The following is a 22,871-nucleotide window of genomic DNA, read 5'->3' on the forward strand; positions in this document are numbered from 1 at the left end:
ACCAGCTCTCGTATCGCTCAATAACTCCTCTGGGATGCATTTGGCCCCTCGTTGGGGGTGTGAAGCTCCTTGGCTTGTAGATCTTTGCGGTTGTAGCATTGTAGACAAACAAGTGGCGAAAGGCTAATATTTTCCGCTCTACAAAAATGGAACTACTGTAAGCATGCTGCTGGTGAAGATGTATACAAGTGCTGAACAGAAAGTCTGGAGAAGATAAAATGCCTGAGCCACTAATTTAATTCTGTACTTTGTCTCTCAAAATGACAAATTTTGCACATAACTTGTTTGCGAATCCCAGGACATATACTGTCACATTTTCACTCAACCCAGTACGTACACTAAACGGACACACTTCTTCATGCTTGTTGGCAAACGTGGACGGACATGCATGGACTTCCAGACATGCGCAAATATGACTTTCTCTCCTCCTTGCATGTGCATGCACACGCATCCAATCGCTCATACCCCGCCCTGCTCCGTCAGTTCAACTGACAGCAATAATGAGTTTCTTCTCTGAGTAAGCCAACTGGCAACCACTCAAGGGAATTTTTCGGGCTGAATAGCACCCATTAATCACAATCCCAGGCAACGCAGTGACATCACGTGTGGGGCAAACAGAGATGCGTTGATTGGTTGGGATGAGGGTGGGGGATTACCCCATAGAAAAAGAGGGATTTTGTGAGTATGTTGAGGACAGAGCGAGTGTGATGATGAAAACCGTAGCTCCTGCTTTGAAAACTGAGAGTCATGCACTTAAACTAATATTACTGTATTCCAAAAGCAATATTTTTGTATTATTCCTCTGCTTTGTTTTAATGTCACTTCAAATAATTTCCATTCTCAATAGATCTAGCATTTATGTTTTTAACACACATGGGCAAGCATTGCACAATATGTTGTGCTGATATCATCATTAATAATAAAAGCTATTCTTCTATATTAGCCTCCATTCTATTCTATCATGCTCGGTGCCCTGCTGGTTGGGGGCTTATTTGCTAAGCATCTGTGATTAACATGATAAGCTGCCTGGTATAATATATGTTAAACAGTTTTATAGAATTTATTTCTTTGATGTTTTAGCTTTAAAAAAAAAAAAAAAAGCATTTATCAGCATGTTTAAAAAGTTACATAGATAAAGATAAACTGCAAAAATAAAGATACTCTGTTTTGTAATGATGATTAACTGTACAGGCAATGAAAAACAGTTGGGTCAAAAGTAACCCAACTTGGGTCACAACGGGACCAATCCACTACTGTCTGCGTTGTTTTGTTTTGACCAAAGCAACCCGGAAAGTTGGGTCACTTTAACCCAAGTAGAGTGTACATTCAAAAACAGCCAGTTCAAAAAGGGACTGCTAACTTTTGGGGGTTTTCATCCATCCATCCATCCATCCATTTTCTTGACCGCTTATTCCTCACAAGGGTCGCGGGGGCTGCTGGCGCCTATCTCAGCTGGCTCTGGGCAGTAGGCGGGGGACACCCTGGACTGGTTGCCAACCAATCGCAGGGCACACAGAGACGAACAACCATCCACACTCACACGCACACCTAGGGACAATTCGGAGCGCTCAATTAACCTGCCATGCATGTCTTTGGAATGTGGGAGGAGACCAGAGTACCCGGAGAAGACCCACGCGGGCACGGGGAGAACATGCAAACTCCACCCAGGAAGGTCCGAGCCTGGACTCGAACCGGAGACCTCAGAACTGGGAAGCGGACATGCTAACCACTCGACTACCGTGCCGCCTGGGGGTTTTCATTTAACACCAAAAAAAATGGGTTATTTTGCTCCAAAGAAATACCCCAAAATTGGGCTGTTTTGTGAGTTAGTCGTTTGACACAAGTTTTAGGGTTAAATGGTTAACTTTAAAATTTGGGTTGATTCCTTTTAGACCTATTTTGGGTTATTTTTTTTACCTAACTGTTTTAAGAGTGTACCTTTTGGACAGGAACATTATTTTTTTTCCACGAACAGATGTTCGATACTACTTCTTTCAGACTGATACGAGTATGTGTACCGGTAATCAACTCTTGAGTAGTCACTGATACTGATACTAATACGTTTGAAACATACAATCCCCACCAACAGCAAAAAAGAGGGCTTATTTATATATCCATCCATCCATCCATTTTCTTGACCGCTTATTCCTCACAAGGGTCGCGGGGAGTGCTGGCGCCTATCTCAGATGGCTGTGGGCAGTAGGCGGGGGACACCCTGGACTGGTTGCCAGCCAATCGCAGGGCATATTTATATATCACCAAAAAGCTTTTTTTTTTTTTTTTTTTCCTTAAAATTGCATAAAATTAACAGAAATTGCCTTCTAATTTCTAGATCACAATTATAAAAAGGCCATAAGAGGGCCGTTCATACTGGTATTAGACACTATTGCGACTACCCATACCTTGAAACAAGGTGTGGTATCGGCCCAGTAACTGATGACGGTAACGGTACTCGTCCATCCCTATTTCATCAACCATTTCCATGTTTTCGTTACATTTAAAAAAATTACAACAAAGACAGAAAAAATTACGAACACAGAAATGACCAAGATAATAAAACAATATCAAGAAAATACGGTGCTGAGTCACATTGTTACAGAGAAAGGAATAGCTGAATTTGGAAGGTTTGTTCCAAATGGGAATTGGCATCACTTGATTTTGTGGCATCAATTTATTGCTTCCAGTAAATATACGTCTGCATTTAATGCATTTTCTTATCCCTGCTTTCCGTTTATTCATCCCTCCTCTCCAGCAGACTGCAGTCATCTTGGATATTACTGGCCCTCAGTGATCCCATAGGCCACCCCACTCCTCTCCAAAATTGCTTAATCCCCTACAATTCATGTTAATACGCAGTCAGTAACCCCCCGACACTTTATGTGCACATGCGCTTCCCCGCCACGCCCACCATACTCCAGGTCACACCAGTGCACAAAGGAAAATAAGCAGCGAGGAAGAGGAGCAAAGGAGAAGAGGAGCGAACGTAGTCCCTGTCATAACCACTTAGTGTTACATGACAGTGGGTGATAAATGAAAGTCCTTTGTCTTTCCCTACCTACAGTGTGTGCATCTGAACAAAGACTGTGCATTTGCTTTGAAGGAGTATCTGCTCCATCAGATATTGGTATACAAAGAGATGTTGTGGATTTACATACATTGAAAAACACATTTTTTGTGTTGCTTGGCAAAACAATCTCACGGCTTCACAATAACAAAAAACAACAACTTTATCATTCAAATCCATGCTAATATTTCACAATGATCCATTTTATTATGATATTAAATGTGTTATTTGGTTGTTTACAGCGGGTGGGCTAAGGTTGGCTATCGAGCAATTGAAAAATGATTGGTTTCCCCCATCAGAAGACTCTGAAAGGAAGATGAATCTCCAGTTACTGCTGGTGCAGTGCAAGTGTTCGCCAGAGATAGACTAATAAATGATTATCACATTATCATTATGATTATAGATGTGCATTTGGGATGATATTGTGTCCATTTTTTCATCTTTTCTCTCACACCATTCATGCACTTTCCTTTATTTATCAAAATGAAAAGTCGTCTTGTTTTTAAGGGGATGTAGGTTTCATGGACGGTTAAATGCGATCCAGATATCTTGCCTGTAAAAGATGTTCGCTTCTCTCATTGTCGGTCGTTCAGTTTGTTGTTGTGGGTGTTGTAGGCAATGTTATGGAATTGCAATGCATCAAATTGAAAGCTGTTTTTAATATGTTGCATCGCTCCTGTGGCGAAATCGGATTTTGGACACTCATCTTTAATGTAGTGTGGTTCAATCAGAATCAGATTTACTGACCATTTATGTCAAAACAAGCAATTTTTCTTCACAGCCACAACCAATTTGGGAAACGCAAAAAATAATAATGACCAAGGCAGGGAGAGAGAACGGGAAGCCTGGTGGTCCGTTAGTTAGCACCCAGAGTTTCTGAGATGGAAAAAAGGAAACATGAGGAAAGATGGAGGGAAAAAAAACAACCATCCCAATCTATGCTCTTTTAAAGGGGAAGTGAACCTTCAACATTTCTTGACAATAATATATGTGACCTCACTAGTCTAAACATGACATTCTGATTAATATTACATTTGTGGAATATGAGTTATGAAGCAAAATACAGCCGTTTTTATTCATCTCAGTGGGCGGCCATTTTGCCACTTGCTGTCAACTGAAAATGACATCACAGTTGCTCAGGGATCAGACAATGACCAATCACAGCTCACCTGTTTTCTGAAGCTGAGCTGTGATTGGTTGTTGCCTGAGCCCTGAGCATCTGTGATGTGTTTTTTTTTACTCAACAGCAAGTAGCAAAAGGGTCGCCTTCTGATAATGATAATACCTACTGGATTTTTGCTGCTTAACTCATATTCCAGTAATGCAATATTAATCAGAATACCATATTTAGACCAGTGGGGTTGCATAGAACATATTATTGTCAAGTTGTTGTTTTTTTTGCAGGGGGGTTGACTTCCCTTTTAACTCTTTGCCTGCCAAACATTATCCAAAAAACAACCCCGACAGTGCCAGCTGATTTTGAGCATTTTCACTTATCTTTCAAGGCAAACAAAATATTGTGCACTACGACTACATAAACATGAAAAAAAGTATGTTTCTCCCTTATTCCGTTCTTTAGTAATCACCATTTGAAAATGGGTAATTTGAGTGACATAAGTGAAAATAGAAAAACAAAATGGAGAAAACGAGCTTTTTGACACTAATACTGTATTTTTTGTTTAGTGACACTCTGTGAATTAGATTTAAAGTGACAAAGACTTTGATCATTCACGTCATCGTTGAAAATGTTCTATTTCATCAGATTTGTCATGTTTCAATGTAATTTCATACACCTTGAGGCCATTCAAAAGATATACAATGCTGCCATCTGCTGGCCATAGTTAGTGGGTGTTTTTGATTCCACAACCCATTGACCAGGCAGCGCTCCACTTAAGACGTTGCACTACCCATTGATTAAAAATAAATAAATAAATAAAAAAACGTACTAAACGTCAATTAATGTTTAATGCGGCACTCATTAGGATTTTAGCACGTCATTAAACGTTTTTGGCGGTCAAAGAGTTAAAAAGGACCTTGGGGGGACTGCCTGCAAATAACACACATCTGTAAAGATATCTATCAAAATTAACCAAGTGTTCCCATTGTTTTGGCCAGTGCATGCGACAAACACCACCGAGAGCTGCTGTACATTCACACATATTGACTGTTTTCACCTGCCTTCACCAGCTCACCCTCTCCAAACTATCTTTGTTTTGGAAAACGTGCTGTATAAGCATTGTGTTTCTTCTTTTCACGGCAATGAAATGCTCCTACATGGCTGATTTACACACAACAAGAAACGTCCTCATAAAAATGATGGAAGGCTTGACGAATGACACAAATCCTATATTTGATGATCAAATAAGCATTTTTCTTCCAATTAAGTTTCCCTTAATCATCAAATGTGCTTCTATATCACTTGCATGGGGATTTCAATATTTTAGTTGCGCTTTCGTTGTTAGAATTAACATTTATTAAGTGCAACTGCAACTGACCATCACTTTTTGCCACATTTGAACACTCTGTACACATCAATGTATTTAAATGAAGAAAAGCAGCACTCCAAAGACAATTTTCAAGTGTTGGGTCAGGGGAGCAGTTTTTCAACATGCTATAATAACCCGAGCGTGCTTCCTCAAGCAAGCCCGCCGTGGTTACTTTGCATCCGGCTGCCTGTCGAAAGCTGCCCTTGACACAAAGCTGCGGGGGGGTCAGGAGGTCACGAATGGAATGTTCCTTTCTGGTTCAAGGTCCAGCCTCCAGAGCCAGAGGGGCCCAGAGATCATTTGAGAGCGTCCGCACTTGCTCCATCTATTTTACTCCCCACCACACTTGCTTCACTTTCATCTAGCCCGGCCTGCTTTGTGGATGGCAGCTCATTTGGAACTGGCCTGCTAGCTCGCAAGTGTCATCATCAAATAGCTGCTTCTGATTGACCACCGGGTCATGATTAGTGTATGAACTGCAATTAGCCATCCTGTCAAAACACGGTCTTGGCATATACAGTATGTGGTAAACAACATGTCAAATCATTGTTTTCTGCACACACCAAGGTTTTCGAATCCATCATTTTCATTATGACAACAAGACTGTGTGTGGTGAGGGAAAAAGAAGTCCATGTTTTCATTCTGAGGCCTCAAATATCAATGATAGCTTTGGAAGTTAAACTATTTTGGAATGAAACTGGTTTGTGCATTTACATTTACTTGATTACAGTGACTTTGTGATGGTCTATGTTTGTTTGTGTTGCGGATTGTGGTTTAACATAATTGGTTCAGATCATTTTAGTCTCATTTGTTGTGATTCAGTCGTCGTTTGGTTTCTTTTCCTGTATCTTCCATGTTTGCTCGTGATGTCTTTGTCACCAATTATTCTTGGCGTCAACCCTGAGTATCTTGTTTGCTGTTTTATAAATAAATGCCTTTTTTGGCATTCCACCGGACTGTTGCTTTTCTGTGCTGCTTAAAACTTAACTTGAGTCCACCACCACCACAAACCCTCCAAATGTAACACTTTACTGCTACGTGTAGTTTGGGATTTACATGTTAAATTGAGCCACCAGTACAAGGATGACTCATGCTATCATTGACCTACTGTACTGATTTTGCGGAGGACGCGTTTGGAGCAGTGGGAGGCAGCGTAGAGAGGTAGAAATCTGCACTCTCGCCTTCTCGTCCAAGTTGAAAATTATCAACTTTCTTCACGCTTCGCCTCGCGGCAGCCAATCAGCTTCGGGGTGGACTACGTCGTACACAGCATCCTGTCTGTCAGCAACAACACGACCAGCCGGGACCAAATGGTGAACAAGGAAGTAGCATATTGAGTGCTGGTAAGTGTATTTACTTGCTGTTGAACAACTACCGAGGTAGCAATAGTTTAGCATGCTAAGCTAGTTAGCGCGATCACCGGCCGCTTCTTCCGCTTATCCAAGGTCGGGTCAGGGTCAGCAGCTTAAGAAGGGAAGGCTAGACTTCCTTCCCCCAACAGTCATTTTAACCGTACAGACTTTTTCATTGTTTTTTTACATCATTCTGGTAAATGTGAAATGAACACAAACAGTCCAGTCTGAACATAACAAAAACAACAATATGAGAACAAAGGCTAGACGGAGACGCAAACAAAAGACACTAGGGTTGTTTTGTTATTAAATGTCTGCTCGGAGTGTGGATGTGACCTTATTTGCTTCTTGTTTGAGACATGGTTGAAGTTAGATTATTGTGGCAGGTAGTAGCCAACTTTATTCACTGCCCACGCCAAGGTCATTGTCACTGCCCAAGGGCCATCAGAGTGGGCCTCCACTGAGGGAATGAGAAAGAGGATGAGCGATGGAGGAGGGGAGACCTAATAGTTAAAAAAGGGGGTAGTGGGACTCTGCCTTAGTGCATTCACAAAGGTCAACATTTCCCAGCTACACTCCCCCTCTCCATCAACCAGCCCCCAACACCTTTGACCCTTTTCCTTTCGAAGTCAATGCAGCAACAGAGGGCGAAAGAGAGCGAGCAAGGGCGCAATGGGAAACACACCCACCCCCGAGTCAGACTCAACAAAAGGGGGCCTGGGTCCCAGAGAGCTGATTTGGTCTCGAGAACAAACACCCGGGCCACCTTCACACAGCAGAGCCACCACAGACTGCACATCCCCACAGCCTCTGCTTGTTCCCAGCCACTCAGCTGCCCCATAGTTCACCGGCAACAATGGGTGCTGCTCTGCTCCCAGAGGTAGCAACACATACAAACACACATTGGGAGAGTGGCAGCTGAGGCACACAGAGGAGGCGGCTGCCTAAATGACAACCCCCCCCCCCGCCCCCCCCCCGCCCCTTTAACAAAACACACAACTGGACTCACAACCACACACGTTTCAACAAAACACGTTTCTGTTTGGGAACCGACCAGTAAGCCATAAATGGATCACAAATCTGAATTTCTAATTCCTTTTATATTGTTCTATTCAATGTATTTCCCACTCATATTATGTTATTGCAGACAAACTGCAGCAAAACTGCAAAAATGGAAATAGCATTTATAATATATATACATTTGTAGTAGGGATGTTCGAGAGCACTTTTTTTTTTCCAGATCATAGTACGAGGAATCAACTCTTGAGGAGTGACTGATACTGATATCAAGTACCGATGCCACTAGTACTTTTGGTACGTAAAATTTCTCCCCCCAAAAAACGACAGATAATGTTAAAGAATTCCAAACGTATCCCAATATAACATTTTACTTAAAAATGCATCAAACCAATGGAAATGTTCTATTCTTCTAATTCCTCATTTGGACTTCCTGATGGCAAAACAGCCACAGGGTCGCACTACTGATAACTCGAAATAAGGCCGGGTATGGGCCCATTCCGAATCCTGGTGTCAGTAATCGCCCATCCCTATTTTTTAGAAAACAAAATACATCCAAAAATGTGTTGATCTTGCATTATAGTTAGGCATGATTATGATTTCATTTGTCATAAATATCACCATTGTTTATGAGGATGGTCTGTGGTTGCCATATGTAGCTACTTATTAATTATTGAAGGCCTTGAACCATACCCTCCCATCTGTCTTTATGCTTTTATACATTTTACCACAGGTAATTGAAAATCCTCCCAAAGAAAATATTTTTTGTTGTTGTTCTTTTGGAAGATGGTACCAACTGTGTTAAGGCTTTTAACTCCATTATTTGTTGTTAATGTTTGTTTAACATACTGTAGTGAAGAGAGAAAAATAGTTTTTACATTCTTAACTTGATTGGCCTCAACCAATTTATGTTTCTTTTTCTTGATTTTGATCACAAAACTACAAAACGTTTCAGACCGTACCATCACTATGTAGGGAAAGGATTACTGCAATGGTGTCATAGAACTGTCATGTGGATCAACCAGTAATCTCTCAGGCGAAGCCACAATATTGGAAAAGACAACTAAATTTAAACAGTCGTTTGGCAGAGACTGCGTTTTTAGATTGTAAACTGATATTCCAACATTTGGTCAGCCAGGTGCAGCCAGAGACTTGACCTCCGCCCTCCCTTCTTTCACCTTTGCACTCTATTAATGAAGAGCTCCTCCCATGAGCCTTAAAAGCAGACCAAAGGAATTTTAGGCCCCCTTTTCATTTGTTTGCTTGAGAATAGCAAGGGTGGTCCAGACGTGCGAGGAGACCAACACACATTTTAGGAACAAAGTCCCTCTTTGCACTTCAGACAATGGTCCAATGCCAACATTGAACTTGAATTTCAAAACAGAAGTTTCTGAATAGGGGCACTGTCTCCATGATTGATTTGACTGCATTGATGTGATGCTTTGTCAACTTCAGTTACATCGCAATTTCATACAACAAACTCATTTATCAACATTTGAAATTTGAAGTCTGTCCTCGAGGGAAGACTCAAGTTTGTTGTGCTATTTTAAAATTAACTAATGTTTCAGGCTAGGAATTGATTATGCTAGTTGTTGTTTACCTTGTGTTTTTTATTCTTTATTTATAATTTGTAGTTATTTATTATGAAATGAATTCACTCTTGTATTTGCACATTTTTTTTCCCAATATTACGGTATGTATCTGTGCAAATTAGCACATTTTTGTCTGCTCGTTGTAGCAGTGGTTATTTTTAGAGTCCCAGGGTTCCCATTCTGTTCCACACAGTAGCTAACCCCTCAAGTTAGCTCCAGGCTAACTGAAAATTGTTGTGGCTTTCCACTTGCGCATGTGTCCGTCCCATGCATGCCGAGAGGACCAGTCAGCAGAGCTCAAGATGAAAGCACCCTGACAACATCGTGCCAAATATTGTTGGATTTGCTGTTATTTCGTCACATCAGGAACAATTCTCATCCCTCAGCAAAGCAAACAAGCATCTTTTTCATCATAGTACTTTTAGTGATGAGAAATAATTTCCTTCATTTTGCTCTTGGCTCAAAGTATAATAAGGCACTAAGGTATTGAATGATGTTGGTGACAAGAGTTTAAAAATGTTCATGAGTACATTGGTGAATGGCACAGTATTACTAGGAAGTCAATTCTGTGTGTCCATAACAATATAGTGTATTTGTGATGTGTTTTCACAAAATCAGGCGTATATAGCAAAAATACTGTAGGCTACATCATATGGACAAAATGTCAATTTTGAGATTTCTCCAAAAATAGCCCCCTTAGGGTCTCTTTTTGCATTTCCCAGCAGTGCAAAAGTTTACATTTTAGTCTACATTTATAAAAATAAAAAAGTGATTTTGTAGACAATGTATGTCGGAACTAAGGTGTGTTTTTAGCTAAACTGCTAGCTAGCGTTGCATCTCTGGCAACTGTTTCAAAATAAACCGGTGAGTGCATCTAACGTCATTCACAAATGATTTATATAAATTGACCCAATAACCAATGACAGTCGCATACATAATCCTGAAAGTTTGGGATTATATATCTTTTTCCTAAATTGCCGAAAACGCGTATTTCTCAAAATGAGGGATTTCAACCTGCCAACATTGCAATTGCTCTAACTTCGTCAATTTTTGAGATACCACCACATATTATACATCATTTGAAAGGGAATTAAGTGTAAAACTAGAATATTGAATATCTCATTTTTCATTTCCGGAGGCATTGGCTTGATTTTATGGAAACGCATCACCTTTGTTAGAAAGAGACACTGGCCATTGAGATCCATTCGACTTACTTAAAGAATCTCTATGGGAAAAGGAGACAGGCAACCAGAAAAGCGACCCCTCTATTGTGCCTTACTTACTCTGGGTTAACTGATGAACACACGTGGAACATACACAGAGAAAAGCAATGAATTATGTTACATTTAAAAAAAAGTATTACAAGTGCTGTTGTTGTCTTTGTAAATGCGACACGCAATGTGTGCAAAGCAGATCATTTATATTGCTGACAATGTTGAGCACACCTCAGTTCCAGAACGATGGCGCCCTTAACATGCAGTGTTGGTTTTTTGCTGCCATTAGCAAGTTCTGTGTAAACAAGTGAGGGAGCGTAGTGAAGCGGCATTACGGAAAAGAGTGTAGAAATTACAAGTATATTGACTGTCACATTTGTTTGTAAAAAGGTGCTTTAATCAAGATGTAATCAATTTTTTTAATTTTTTTTATTTTTTGGTGTTTTACTATATGGTAATTTCAGTTAAAACCTGAGCTTATATTTGCACTATTACTAGAGATGTTGGTTGGTAGTCGTGTATATAAACTCATTTCCCTATAAAATGCAGACAAGTGGCCTCATCCCACTTAAAAGTGGTAATAATTTATGTACCGGTAGTTGGAGGCTCACTGCACTAACAAGAAAAATATGCTGGGGGGTTTTCCTCAAGAATGCATCTGCTTAACTACCATAAAACAACAATACAGTATGTAATAAAAGTATTTATTGCGTTTGTACAAACTAGCGACAATAAATGACAATGTTTATTCCTAGACTTGATGTTATTACAGAGATGAGTTTTGTTATTATAATATAGTTAATATAGTGGTTGAATATCTCTAAGTAGGTTAATTCGAGGGGGTATGATGCAACGAGTTTATTCAATATTTCATCCTGGTAAAACAATTCAATTCAATTGTTGTTAATAAATAAACTGCAACAGCGCTTGGCTCCCACTTCATAAGAACCTGCATTACCATCATTTAAACAGACCCACTTTCTTCAAATCACACATCTCCCCCGCAGCCATTCACTAATTACCTGGAAACATGTGTAATTACAGAGAGGAGGTCAAAGCTCCTGGGTCCAGATCGAAATCCCATGTTTCCAAACTTCTTCTGATCTGGCGACATACATATGGGGAGGTGCTGAACACAAAGTACTCCTTTAACGTCAGCTCATCTGTCAGCCTAAAAAAATGACTCAAAATCGTCGAAGCCCAGCTCCTTGGAACAGATTGTGACAACTGTTATGAGTGGACAAAATGGTTGAAGACAGACAGGTAAAAATCCCCTTTTAATTCAAGATAAAAGGGCATGGAATCTTCTCCATTTAAGTTGCAAGCCATCTTCTCATTAGTGGATAAGGATCATATTTCACTTGCTTTTCGAACCGCCAGAATTGGCATGTTTATCGAGGATTAGCCAAACAAACGCAGCCATTTCATGTTTAAATGTCAAAACAAGCTCATGTGGCATTTGCTTGGCCGATCTATATGGCAGAGTCGCGAGTTGCTTCATGGCGAGTTAGCAGAAAGGAGCACTGGTAGAAAGGGGGTGCGGTGAGGGCGGGGCTTGGCTCAAAGAACAAAGGGAGCTGGGATGGCGCTTCACCGTTCACCCCAGCAGGAAGCCATGAAAGGGGTTGGAACAGGAAGGTCGAAGGGTAATGGCCAGCTACCAATTGACACTCTAGATGCGCGTACACATGCATATGTGTGCATGAGCACTCCATAAATCACTCACGCTACTCGCAGCGTGGTGGAAGCTGCTCCTTCCACCGTGCAGTCTAATGAAAAATTTCATCTTCCACTAAAGCGGCTCACTTATTGCTCCGATCAACTCTCAGGTCTGCCTAACATTTATTCACATGAAGTGAGAAGTTTTATTTTCAGCGAGCAGGGGCAGGAGTACAAACAGAGAGAAGTTTACGAGCAGCCGCTCACGTCTCCTATTTCATCCTTTATGATGTCTCTTTTTCATCTCAGAAGTCTGCAGTTATAGCTGCAGTAAAACACACATTTTGGAATTTAAGGGTAGAAGCTATCATCATGAACGAGGCTGTAACAACATTGGCCGTGGGCTCTTGAGAAGTGTCATCAATTGATTTTTTGTTTATGATTTACATATTGTTTATGACACTTCATATTATGGCTTTTCTATTTGTTTTTGAACAGCACCAATGTTGCCTCCTAGAATCCATGTGAAAAATCATGAAAAATGTGACTCTTTCCTATTAATTTCAGTCATATATACAAAAGAAAGTCATTGCAATAGAGCCTAAAAGATATTTCGTAACAGGAGGCGTGGGGGGGAGGGGGGGGTGGGTCTTTTGTGGTTTGTTGCCTGGTGACGCTGGTGAGTTTGGGGGTGGGGGGGACAGAGGCCCCGGCTAAGTCCACTGTACCCGGCTTGTCATTCATTGAAATGATGAAAAGCTTCCAGAGTCGGAGCTCATGTGAAAAGGACCTCGAATTTGAAGTTAGCGAGAGGCCGGCAAGAGAAACGAACCACCAAAGAGACAACATTTAGGGCAAAAAAAAAAATGTTTCCTGAGCTGTATGGCGATTTAGAGGGGCAACGGGGAGTCCGTCCTACACAAGCCCCTGACTGTGAGCTCGCACAAATGGCTGTCAAGCTAATAAAAAGTAAAATTTATGGAGGGAGGTTGTGTGGAGAGTAAGACGGACGTTTTATCCACCGGGAGGGCTATAAAGAGGCTTCACACAAGCCATTGCATCGCAGTGGTACAAGTCACAGCTCTGTTGTAGGAAGAAGTGTAACACAGCAAATTACCTCAGAACCACAAAGAAAACATCAATGTTAACAAACACTTGGAGGAGAAAAAGAAACAAACACTAGTTAGCAATCTTTGTCTCACGACCACTTATTCAAACTCTTCGGTTGCCAGATTAAGACAGGGCGAAAGAGGAGCTATTGAGAAAGGCACAGAACTTCCTCAAATACACAAACAAATAAATGTAAGGTAAATATTTAGCCTCATGGCCAAAATCAGAAAAGGTCTGATTATCTGATGTTTCAGGATTATGATGGTAATTTGGCAAATTTGAGTGGTGTTTCATTTCATGCAGATTGGCACATGCAAAGTACATTTTAAAGTAATATAAGATGATCTCCACTTGTGGATGATGTATTGTTGGTATAGATAGGCACTTGGCCCCATCTCCCACCCCCGATCATGTGTCTGTGTGCCCGCCAACTCGTTTACTCCGAAAAACGTATAAATATGTTCTATTTTAAATGTTTGGTTTATTCTTTTTTTTTTTTTTTTTTCCTTTCGGACACATTACAGTTTACATCAATCACATCACATCATTTGCAACATTGACATCCGAAAGAAGGGCTGACGGGTAGAAGCCGAAGCTTATTCGAGACCCGTCCCCATCGACCCATTACTATAACGCATCAATCATATACATTATTTAGAATAGTCATGAATTTTTATCGTTATCCATCCCATACTATCCCAGACACTGCTCGCTCAGTTAATCTTGAATGTCCGTGTGTAGATTGTGGCTAGTATTGTGGCTAATGTATTAAGTGTCCCAAAGTCGTATTTTTACGTTTTTTATTTTATTTTATTTTATTTTTTATGTTTTTGGGCTAGAGCATACAGAAGGCTTTGATGCAGCCTCTCAACTGCAGCGAATGGGTGAAATTTTTTTTTAGTAATTACAAAAATGGCCAGCAGGTGGCAGCAGAGTATAAGAGATCAACCAGGTCCATGATGAAAACAAGCTGTTTCCCAACAATTCTAAGATGATGAAACTTAGCAATATTCTAATGCTAATTGCTGCACAAAGGACACAGATATAAATATACTTTTTTCCGTGATGAAAGAAGAGACTCTAATCTTTCTTTTGGTAGGTTCAATGTTTTTTTTATAGCAAAAGAACACAATGTTCTGGGGGCCTTGCAAAATCAGTCAAAATCCAGTAAAACAGCCGGGGGCGAAGGGGCTTGCTTCAGTGAAAATGGCTGGGAGTGAATGAGTTAACTGATTTCTACAATGATTCAGAAGTTCCAAGGCTGGTGCCATATTTATGAATGAAATACAATTGTGCATCATGCAGGTCCGCGGAGCTCAGAATCTGTTTAGATTCACATTACACCACTTGCGCCACAATTTAGACCTGTATTCAGCTGGTCTAGAATCTAGTCTACCTTTGGTCACCAAATTGCCAGATGTGTCGGGGACCTACGATAGATTAAGCCGGAATGCCAATCAAGGTGAAAATGAACATTTTCATCTTCTTTGTTCGGCGTGCAAAGTGTTCTGTGTTGGTCAACTCATAGCATACTATTCTCCAATGTGGGTTCATGCCAATACAATCTCTGCACGGAGTAACCCTAAAATGAGTGTCTGTCAAATCTGCAAATATCGACTGCAGTAAACCTAGGAAAGTGGAACATCATTACACTTGAAGTTTAGTTGCAGTTAGTTACAGTTAAAGAAAAGACACATGCAGAAGGCTGCCAAATGTATTTAACTGCCAGTGTCTTTTTTTTCTTTCTTTCTTGTGTTATTGTATTTTTTACCACAGTCTCATATAGTTGGCAGAGTGTACACCTACATTGACTGGAAGTCTGTTTATCAGAAAACGAATGGAAGGAAAGCGTGTGACAATGGCGCGATGGAAGACAACCGCACATGTATCGACCGCATTTGGACATCCTGTGGCTCACGGGCTGAATGTATTGAGGCTATATCATTCAACTGCGCTGGCTTTTGGACGATTAGGTCTACAGCCACACCAATCACACCCATGCCTTATGCCTTATTAATGTCTTGCAGGTGTTTATTAAAGTAACAAGCTAATTGATTTCAACAATATAGTTCATGGTAGCCACACCCACTTCTTTATTGATTGGCCTCCAAACATGGTATCGAAGTTGGATGGATGGATGGATGGATGGATGGATGGATGGATGGATGGATGGATGGATGGATGGATGGATGGATGGATGGATGGATGGATGGAACCAAACGGTTCATTCGTATTTTATATACCGGTAGGTAGAAGAGGAAAACCAGAAAAAAGACCAAATCACTGCTAAGGCAGGATTATTTAACCATGGCTGTTGAAGAACCTGAGCTATTACACAAGGAAATATTCACTCACTGAGCAGATGACTTCTTATAGCATGTCCTTGAATTGAAAAACGCTAATACTGCTAAATAACACAAGTTGGCCTTATTCAAAATAATATCTAATATGCTTTCATGGCATTAGAAGAATATCCAATGCAAAGGTTAGAAAATGGCACTCCAAATCCAAATACCTGTTTGTACAATTGGATCAGCATCTTCGTGGAAAATATGCCTCTAATATCACACTTTAAACAGCTGTCATGTATGACTCCATGCAGGTATTAACTGTAATTAACATTTTTTACAAGCTGCCTGGCAATGTTTTCAAACAAATTCACGCAAGTCAAACTACAGGTTTAATGATATCGTACATTTTCAGAAATGTGCTTGAAAGTGACATTTGGAATCAGTTTTATGCACTAATGCTGCTGCCTTTAATGCAGCCGACATGGGTTCGATTTTCAGCCAATACCGCAATATTAAGCCAAGTCCAGTCCCAAGTCTGGTTAAAAAAAAAAAAACTGGGTTAGGTCGGGAAGGGAATCCAGCATAATGCCGTGCCAAACAAATCATGAGAGTGACTCGCTGTGGTGACAAGCTGGAATTCAAAACAAACAAATCTTCAAAGTTTGCATATATTACCCACTATGAGGAAGGAACTTGACCACCTAACATTCCCGCCACATTGAATATAAAAGCCTGTTTGGTTACAACAGCCCAGCAGTGTGCTGTCGACACAGAGCTTGCGAATCAGTCGGCTTCTCTGAGCTTTTGTCCATCTCTTTAGTCCAGAACATATAAAACAAAAGTGTTCAGAGTGTCTGAGCACAGCAATACATGGAAGAATATAGTGCCACTAAATCTGCTCTAAGTTCTCAGCATGAATGCAAAGGAATGTGTGATATATTGAAACCTGGACCTCATAGGTGTCAAAGTGACAAAGCGTGTTGTATGAGCATTTTAAATAAAGAGATGTAAAGATTTAATTTTATTTATTTATTGTCCTACCCACCAGTGAGTGGGCTGCTGGGCTGCTTAAAGCCCATTGCACTTGCAAAGCAGCATGGAGACACTCAGCATGAGGGCTTGTTAATACTAAACTCAAAGACCTGAAGTAGTCAGCATCAGATAGCTCATTACAATCATATTAAAATATGCAAATCAATCTGTAGTCTACATCAAAGCCTGGGATCAAACAAGGCAATATTTCCATTTTATTCTATTAACTTGTTTGGAACATCAATCAAACCTAACTTAATGGTTGTGATATAGTTTGGATCTTTTAACTTGTTTTCATTTTTTTATTACACTTACCATACACTCTACTAACAATTGGGTCAAAAATAACCCAATTTGGATCAAAACTGGTGTATAAAACCACCCAAAATTGGGTGAAATTGACCCAAACAGTGGCTGAGTCCATTTTTGACCCCAATTGGGTTCTTTTTCACCCAACTGTCTTTAGAGTGTACTATATCATAACAGGCATACATTTTAGCCCAATAGTGATAACAGGAACAGCATATTCTTTTTAATTCATCTTAGCAAGTCAGTGTGTCATCACTGGTGAGTTTGTATCAATAAAACAAAATCAATTATAGATACGAGGGGCTCTGTTCCAAGTTGCCAATCACTTAAAAGTGGAACTGGACATAGAAGCGATACTTTGTGGTGTCACATCTCTAGAATCAGATACAGTGTAGATGAGCTCCCTTTGGGTGCTTTTCCTCACATGGTTTCTCTGTGCCCCGTCATTTCTTTTTTGCATACATCACATAAAAAAACAATCAGATACAAGACTTACTGGCTGCTTGGATGCGCGCCTTGCGGCTCACCACCAGCCCAAAAGAATTCTGGGCCATACACTCATAGTCCCCTTCATCCGACGTGTTGTCAGGTTTGGTTTTGAGGAAGTGGCCGATGAGGAGAGAACCATTGATGAAGGTGGTGTGATGCCGGTCCTGAGTTAAAAGCATACTGTTGTGCCTCCATTGTGTTGTGATCGGGGGGATACCGTCCACCTGGCAATGGAGCATGAGGGGCTGCTCTTGCACTGCGATGATGTCACTTGGCTCCAGGGTGAAGGAGAGCTCCGCATCACACGACACACCTGGAAGAGCACAAGCAAAGATCACAATGCACCCGCTTAATTTTTCTCAGCAGGAGACAGGAATTATGATACAGTAAGTGAGTGGATCTATGAAACTGAATGATTGTTCATTTTAAAGGGAAGTAAATCTTAAATTTCTTGACAATAAATGTTACATGTGACCTCACTAGTTTAAACATGACATTTTGATTAATATTACATTTGTGGAATAAGAGTTATGCAGCAAAATCCAGCCACTTTTATCCATCACTGGGCGGCCATTTTGCCACTTGCTGTCGACTGAAGATGACATCACAGTTGCTCTGGGCTCAGGCAACGACCAATCACAGCTCACCTGTTGTCTGAAGCTCAGCTGTGATTGGTTGTTATTGTGAGCCTTGAGCAACTGTGATGTCATCTAAGTCGACAGCAAGTGGCAAAATGGCCACCTTCTGATATTGATAAAAACTGATGGATTTTGCTGCTTAATTCGTATTTCACTACAAAATATTAACCAGAATACCATATTTAGACTAATGAGAACATACAAGTAAAACATATTATTGTCTCGAATTTTTTGAGAGGTTGACTTCCACTTTAAAAATTCCTGACTTCCTTCCCAGTCCGCTACAAACTGACATGGGGGACAAACTAAGCCAGTGATTCTGAACCTGGGTTCGGTGAGTCAGACTCAAAGATTTGACGGAGGTCATGGAACACACCCGAGTCATATGATTTGACTGATTACAGGGAATTTGGTCCATTAAAACAAACTACAGCCATGAAATGTGTTTGCACTTTGGTATTTCCTTCCTAATAATGTGAGCTCCGATGTTCCATAACTGATGTATCTGTTGGTCGCAGGGGTGAGACAAACGAGAAGTATAAACAGGCTAACTTGACTAGGTCCTGTAAATGAGGAGCTTAGAGGGCTCGTTAGGTGTCATGTTTCAATTGCTGATGGACTAAGCACTACCAGCCTCTGCCCCAAGGCCCAGGAATCTGGTGGTAGGTGAGGGGGCGATAGTGAAGGGATGCAGAGGGGGTGGGGTTGAGGGCACAAAGGTCAAAACAGAGAACCTTCATCCATGAAATTTCAGCTTCAGAGTTCACTTCAGAGAAGAAATTGGCTGGGCACTGTGATCGCATCAAGACTTAAATGCAAAGAATAATTTCTTCCTCCTTTTTCTTCGTGTGGCCCTCTCTCTTTTTTTCTCTCTCAATGAGCACTATAAATAAAAGAGCCATGGGACCTGAGAGACATCGGTGCATAGTAGAAATATTTAACCCTGAGCAGTGAGCTGGCTGGTACTGATTCTTGCTTCCAAATGATGCAACAGGTACCTAACTGTACCTCTCTCACTCTGTTCTCAGACTGAAAGCAGCCACCGATGCCAACCTAATATTAACATCCTGCAGTCTGACTAAAAAGTAGTGACTCATCGTATAAAAGAGAGGTCACCAACATGATTCTCACAAGGATCTCAAATCTGTTCTAAAAATATCTCAACAGTGATAGGCCATTGTGATTTCCTAGGAATGCTATAAAAGTGATCATTTCAAAATGCACACACATGCAGGGATTTATTGAAATAAATTGTCACATATAGATATTTATCTGTTGATAATTATTGTGAGAAATCATAACGTGAATTAATGAGCAGATTTGTCACTTTTTTTTTTTAAACATTTGACATACTTTAATTTGAGGGTTTTTTTTCCCCAGATGTGTTTTTTGGTAGCCTTTCACATTAATTACTATAGGGAGCTCTCAGTTTCAAAAAGATTGGAGAACCCTCATTAACAATGTACAAAAATGCAAATGGAAAACTTGAAAACACACGATTCAAGATTCCATTTCACTAAAACTTCATTTAAAAAAATAATAATAAAACTGCAGTTTTGCTGGCGAGCAGAATGCAATGTTAACTTGTTCATGACTGCAGCATGTTGCCAGCGGGGGACTGGGACCTGATCTCTGACTGAGAACAAGCCAACAGACAGTGTCAAAAGGTCATAGGAAATGATTTTGAACACAACACTGAGTCATCCAACAGATTCATGATTTATAATGAAGTCATCACAATAAGTTAGGGTCATTGGTATAGGTGGAGCATAGAGCTATAGAAAAAGGAGCCAAATAAATGCCTTCAGGACTGAAGGTTTGCAGACTTGAGTGTGTTTCCACCTTAGACAGGGAGAAGCATTCTTCTTCACTTTCAGATAGATGAGACACTTGTATTTTGGGACGACAGAGTAAGCCCAAGGACAAGTAGTCATATCAGCACAAACAAACCAAAGCGGAATCTGATTTTTTTTTCCCCATCCCATTTTCAATCTTTACTGATGCGATGGTCATGTGTTCTAATTATTTTTATTAATATAATGTATATACATTGATCAACAAAGTCTTCTTTAGACTTGATATAAGCTATGTAAACAGCCCATGATGATGCAGTTCCCATAGAACAACTTCTTTCACGTACTGTACACCTCCATTCTGGCAAAAAAAAAAAAAAAAAAAAAGTGACTGCAGTGCTGATAGCTCCCAAGATCATGGTTGGTACTATAGTAATCAATGCCATTCTTACCTACCTACTTAGAACAATGCAGTTTCAAGTACGTAAGTATGTTACACAGTGACATAAAATTGCAAGGTATGGTTGACTTGAAAATGCTAAGAAAGACTCAGAGATAGATTCACTAAGAATGCGCTGCGTCCGCTAAGAGCGCGAAATATTGCTCCACAACTGCACCCGCAGTCTGCTCCCAGTTACCCACCTATTCACTAAGGATATTGCTCTAATCATCTACCTACGCAAACCCACTGTACCCACTGTAAACTGATAAATGGTTAATTTACTAATTAGAAGATGTTTCAGTCGTCTACATGGCGGAAGCATAAGAGACTCAATGGAGTTTGTGTAAGAGATCGGCACATGCAAAGTTATTTTGTAAGGAACTGCAAGATCTTTACTTGTGGATCATGTAAAGTGTGCACTTCATGTCATATTTATGAATGAAATATGATGAGATCCTCCACACATAGCAGAAGCTTTCTGCCTTCACCTGGATTAAATCCACCGAAATTAATTTACACCACCACCACCACCACCAGTACCACCACCTGTGCCACAACTTAGACATGTTTTCACCTGGTCTAAAATCTAATCTACTTACTGTCACCAAATTGTCTGGTGTGCCAGGGTGTGTAACAGGAAACACACTCGGTCCGCCACAACACCCAGCATGGCACAACATGGTCTGCCAAATTCCAAAAAACGGTACTACCCATCATCTGTTGGGTAATGTCGTGAAAGTGTCACTAAAACTTAAACTACAAGAGCTACTGATCATAATTAGAGCAGTCATATATATAGCAAATTATGGTTAGTCTTATTATGAGATTTCTGAATGATGAGTTCCATCCACTGATGTAACCCAGTCAGATCATTGTATAACTTCTTCTCAACTCTATTGAAACATCCTCACAAGTGCCTGCATCAAAACGGAATCTAATCTCAAAGACAGAGAAGCGTGTTGAACAGCTTTATTTCTTTAACTTATTGCCTGCATTTGATTACAAAAAAAAAAAAAAACTGAACTGAAACTCTCTGATTTTTCCCCAGTTCCCTGACAAAGCATATTATGAACTTGTGATTCCAACCAAGCCTTTGTGGGTCCCTGTGTGACAAATATTCACGATCCCCCAGTGCCTTTGAATTTGGGGACCCTCACATAGCCAGAAACTGTCTGTCACAGTGAACAAAAGGCACATAAAAGAGAATTTGATAAGGAGGAGCGAGACAGTGTTGACATTTAATATGTACAAATAATCTCCCCAGCAGGATACAACTAGTGTGTTTTAATCTATTCAAAGAGCATGCCCACATACTGACCAGTAAAGAAATCCCTTTCATAAACACCCCATGACATTGAAGAATCTCCATTCATGATTTTGACTTAAAAAATAATACATAGAATGTAAAGTTGAAGCTGAAAGAAAGTAGCAATAATTTAAACCACAACACCCTTCATTGCCAATATGGACCAGACCAATAATGACGTAACTTTCTTATCATTATCATTACATAATGTCATGAGTCAGATTTTCTTTTGAAAGATCAGTTTGCAATGTTGCCAATAAGTGACGAATAATTACTTGGAGCAACAAAAATTGCAATGCGGAAATCTGGAAAAGTGCACAAAGTATATGTCCCGTAACTATGCGTTCGTACATCGTTCTCACATCAAAACAAACTTTTCTACACAACGCTGCACGTGGTTGAAGCAACCAGCAGAAGCTTGGGACTGCACAATGACATAAATTGAAATTGTGCTACATTGCAAGGCGCTGTTTGCATACACAGCAATTGCCGCTATGATCGAGCCTTCCACGGTCCACAAAGCCCATCCACTTGTCTGCATAGTGCCCCCCCAAGGAAAAAAAAAAAAAAAGCCAAAGCGGGTGAAGTCCAAGTTCACCATAGTATCGTTTCCATGCATGCATGAATTAATCTGCGGATCAGGAGATTAAATTATACAAGTAGCTAAACCTCATCGAATCAACCCGCACACCGCAATGATGGAGAGAATGATACTTACCAATGCAAGCATTTAGCAGGATACCCAAAAAGCATGGAACAAGGTGGCAGCGCCTCTTTGATGCCATTTAAAACGACGCTCAATTAATCCAGCACTTGCACAACTCCAAGTAAATCGATGAGGTTAAGAAATACTATCGGCTACATGGTCCGACCTAAGGGGCTTCTGTTTGGTGGCACGCTGAGGTCGAACAAGCTTTCGACATTCCAACCATCAGTAATCTGTCAGCATCCCTCTCCTCGTCCTTCTCTTCTTCATTCACTCCACTGGAAGTGACCATTCTCTCTCTCTCTCTCTCTCTCTCTCTCTCTCTCTCTCTCTCTCTCTCTCTCTCTGCACGTGTGCTCATGGAACAAAAG

General features: G+C 40.5%; 1 protein-coding gene across 1 annotated transcript in view; it reads right to left on the reverse strand.

Annotated features, from left to right (window-relative positions):
• igdcc3 (immunoglobulin superfamily, DCC subclass, member 3) overlaps nucleotides 1-22,756 on the reverse strand; it is a 69,012-nt gene extending 46,256 nt beyond the window's left edge. Inside the window, exons 1-2 of the mRNA XM_077519384.1 lie at nucleotides 22,513-22,756; nucleotides 17,623-17,928 (exon numbers count right to left, since the gene is read on the reverse strand). Coding sequence (XP_077375510.1) covers nucleotides 17,623-17,928; nucleotides 22,513-22,579 — 373 coding nt within the window. The 5' untranslated portion in view covers nucleotides 22,580-22,756. The remainder of the gene's footprint in view (nucleotides 1-17,622; nucleotides 17,929-22,512) is intronic.
• Between the last annotated feature and the right edge of the window lie 115 nt (nucleotides 22,757-22,871).

Source organism: Festucalex cinctus, chromosome 4 (genome assembly GCF_051991245.1).
Source record: "Festucalex cinctus isolate MCC-2025b chromosome 4, RoL_Fcin_1.0, whole genome shotgun sequence".
In the NCBI taxonomy this organism is placed as follows: Eukaryota; Metazoa; Chordata; class Actinopteri; order Syngnathiformes; family Syngnathidae; genus Festucalex; species Festucalex cinctus.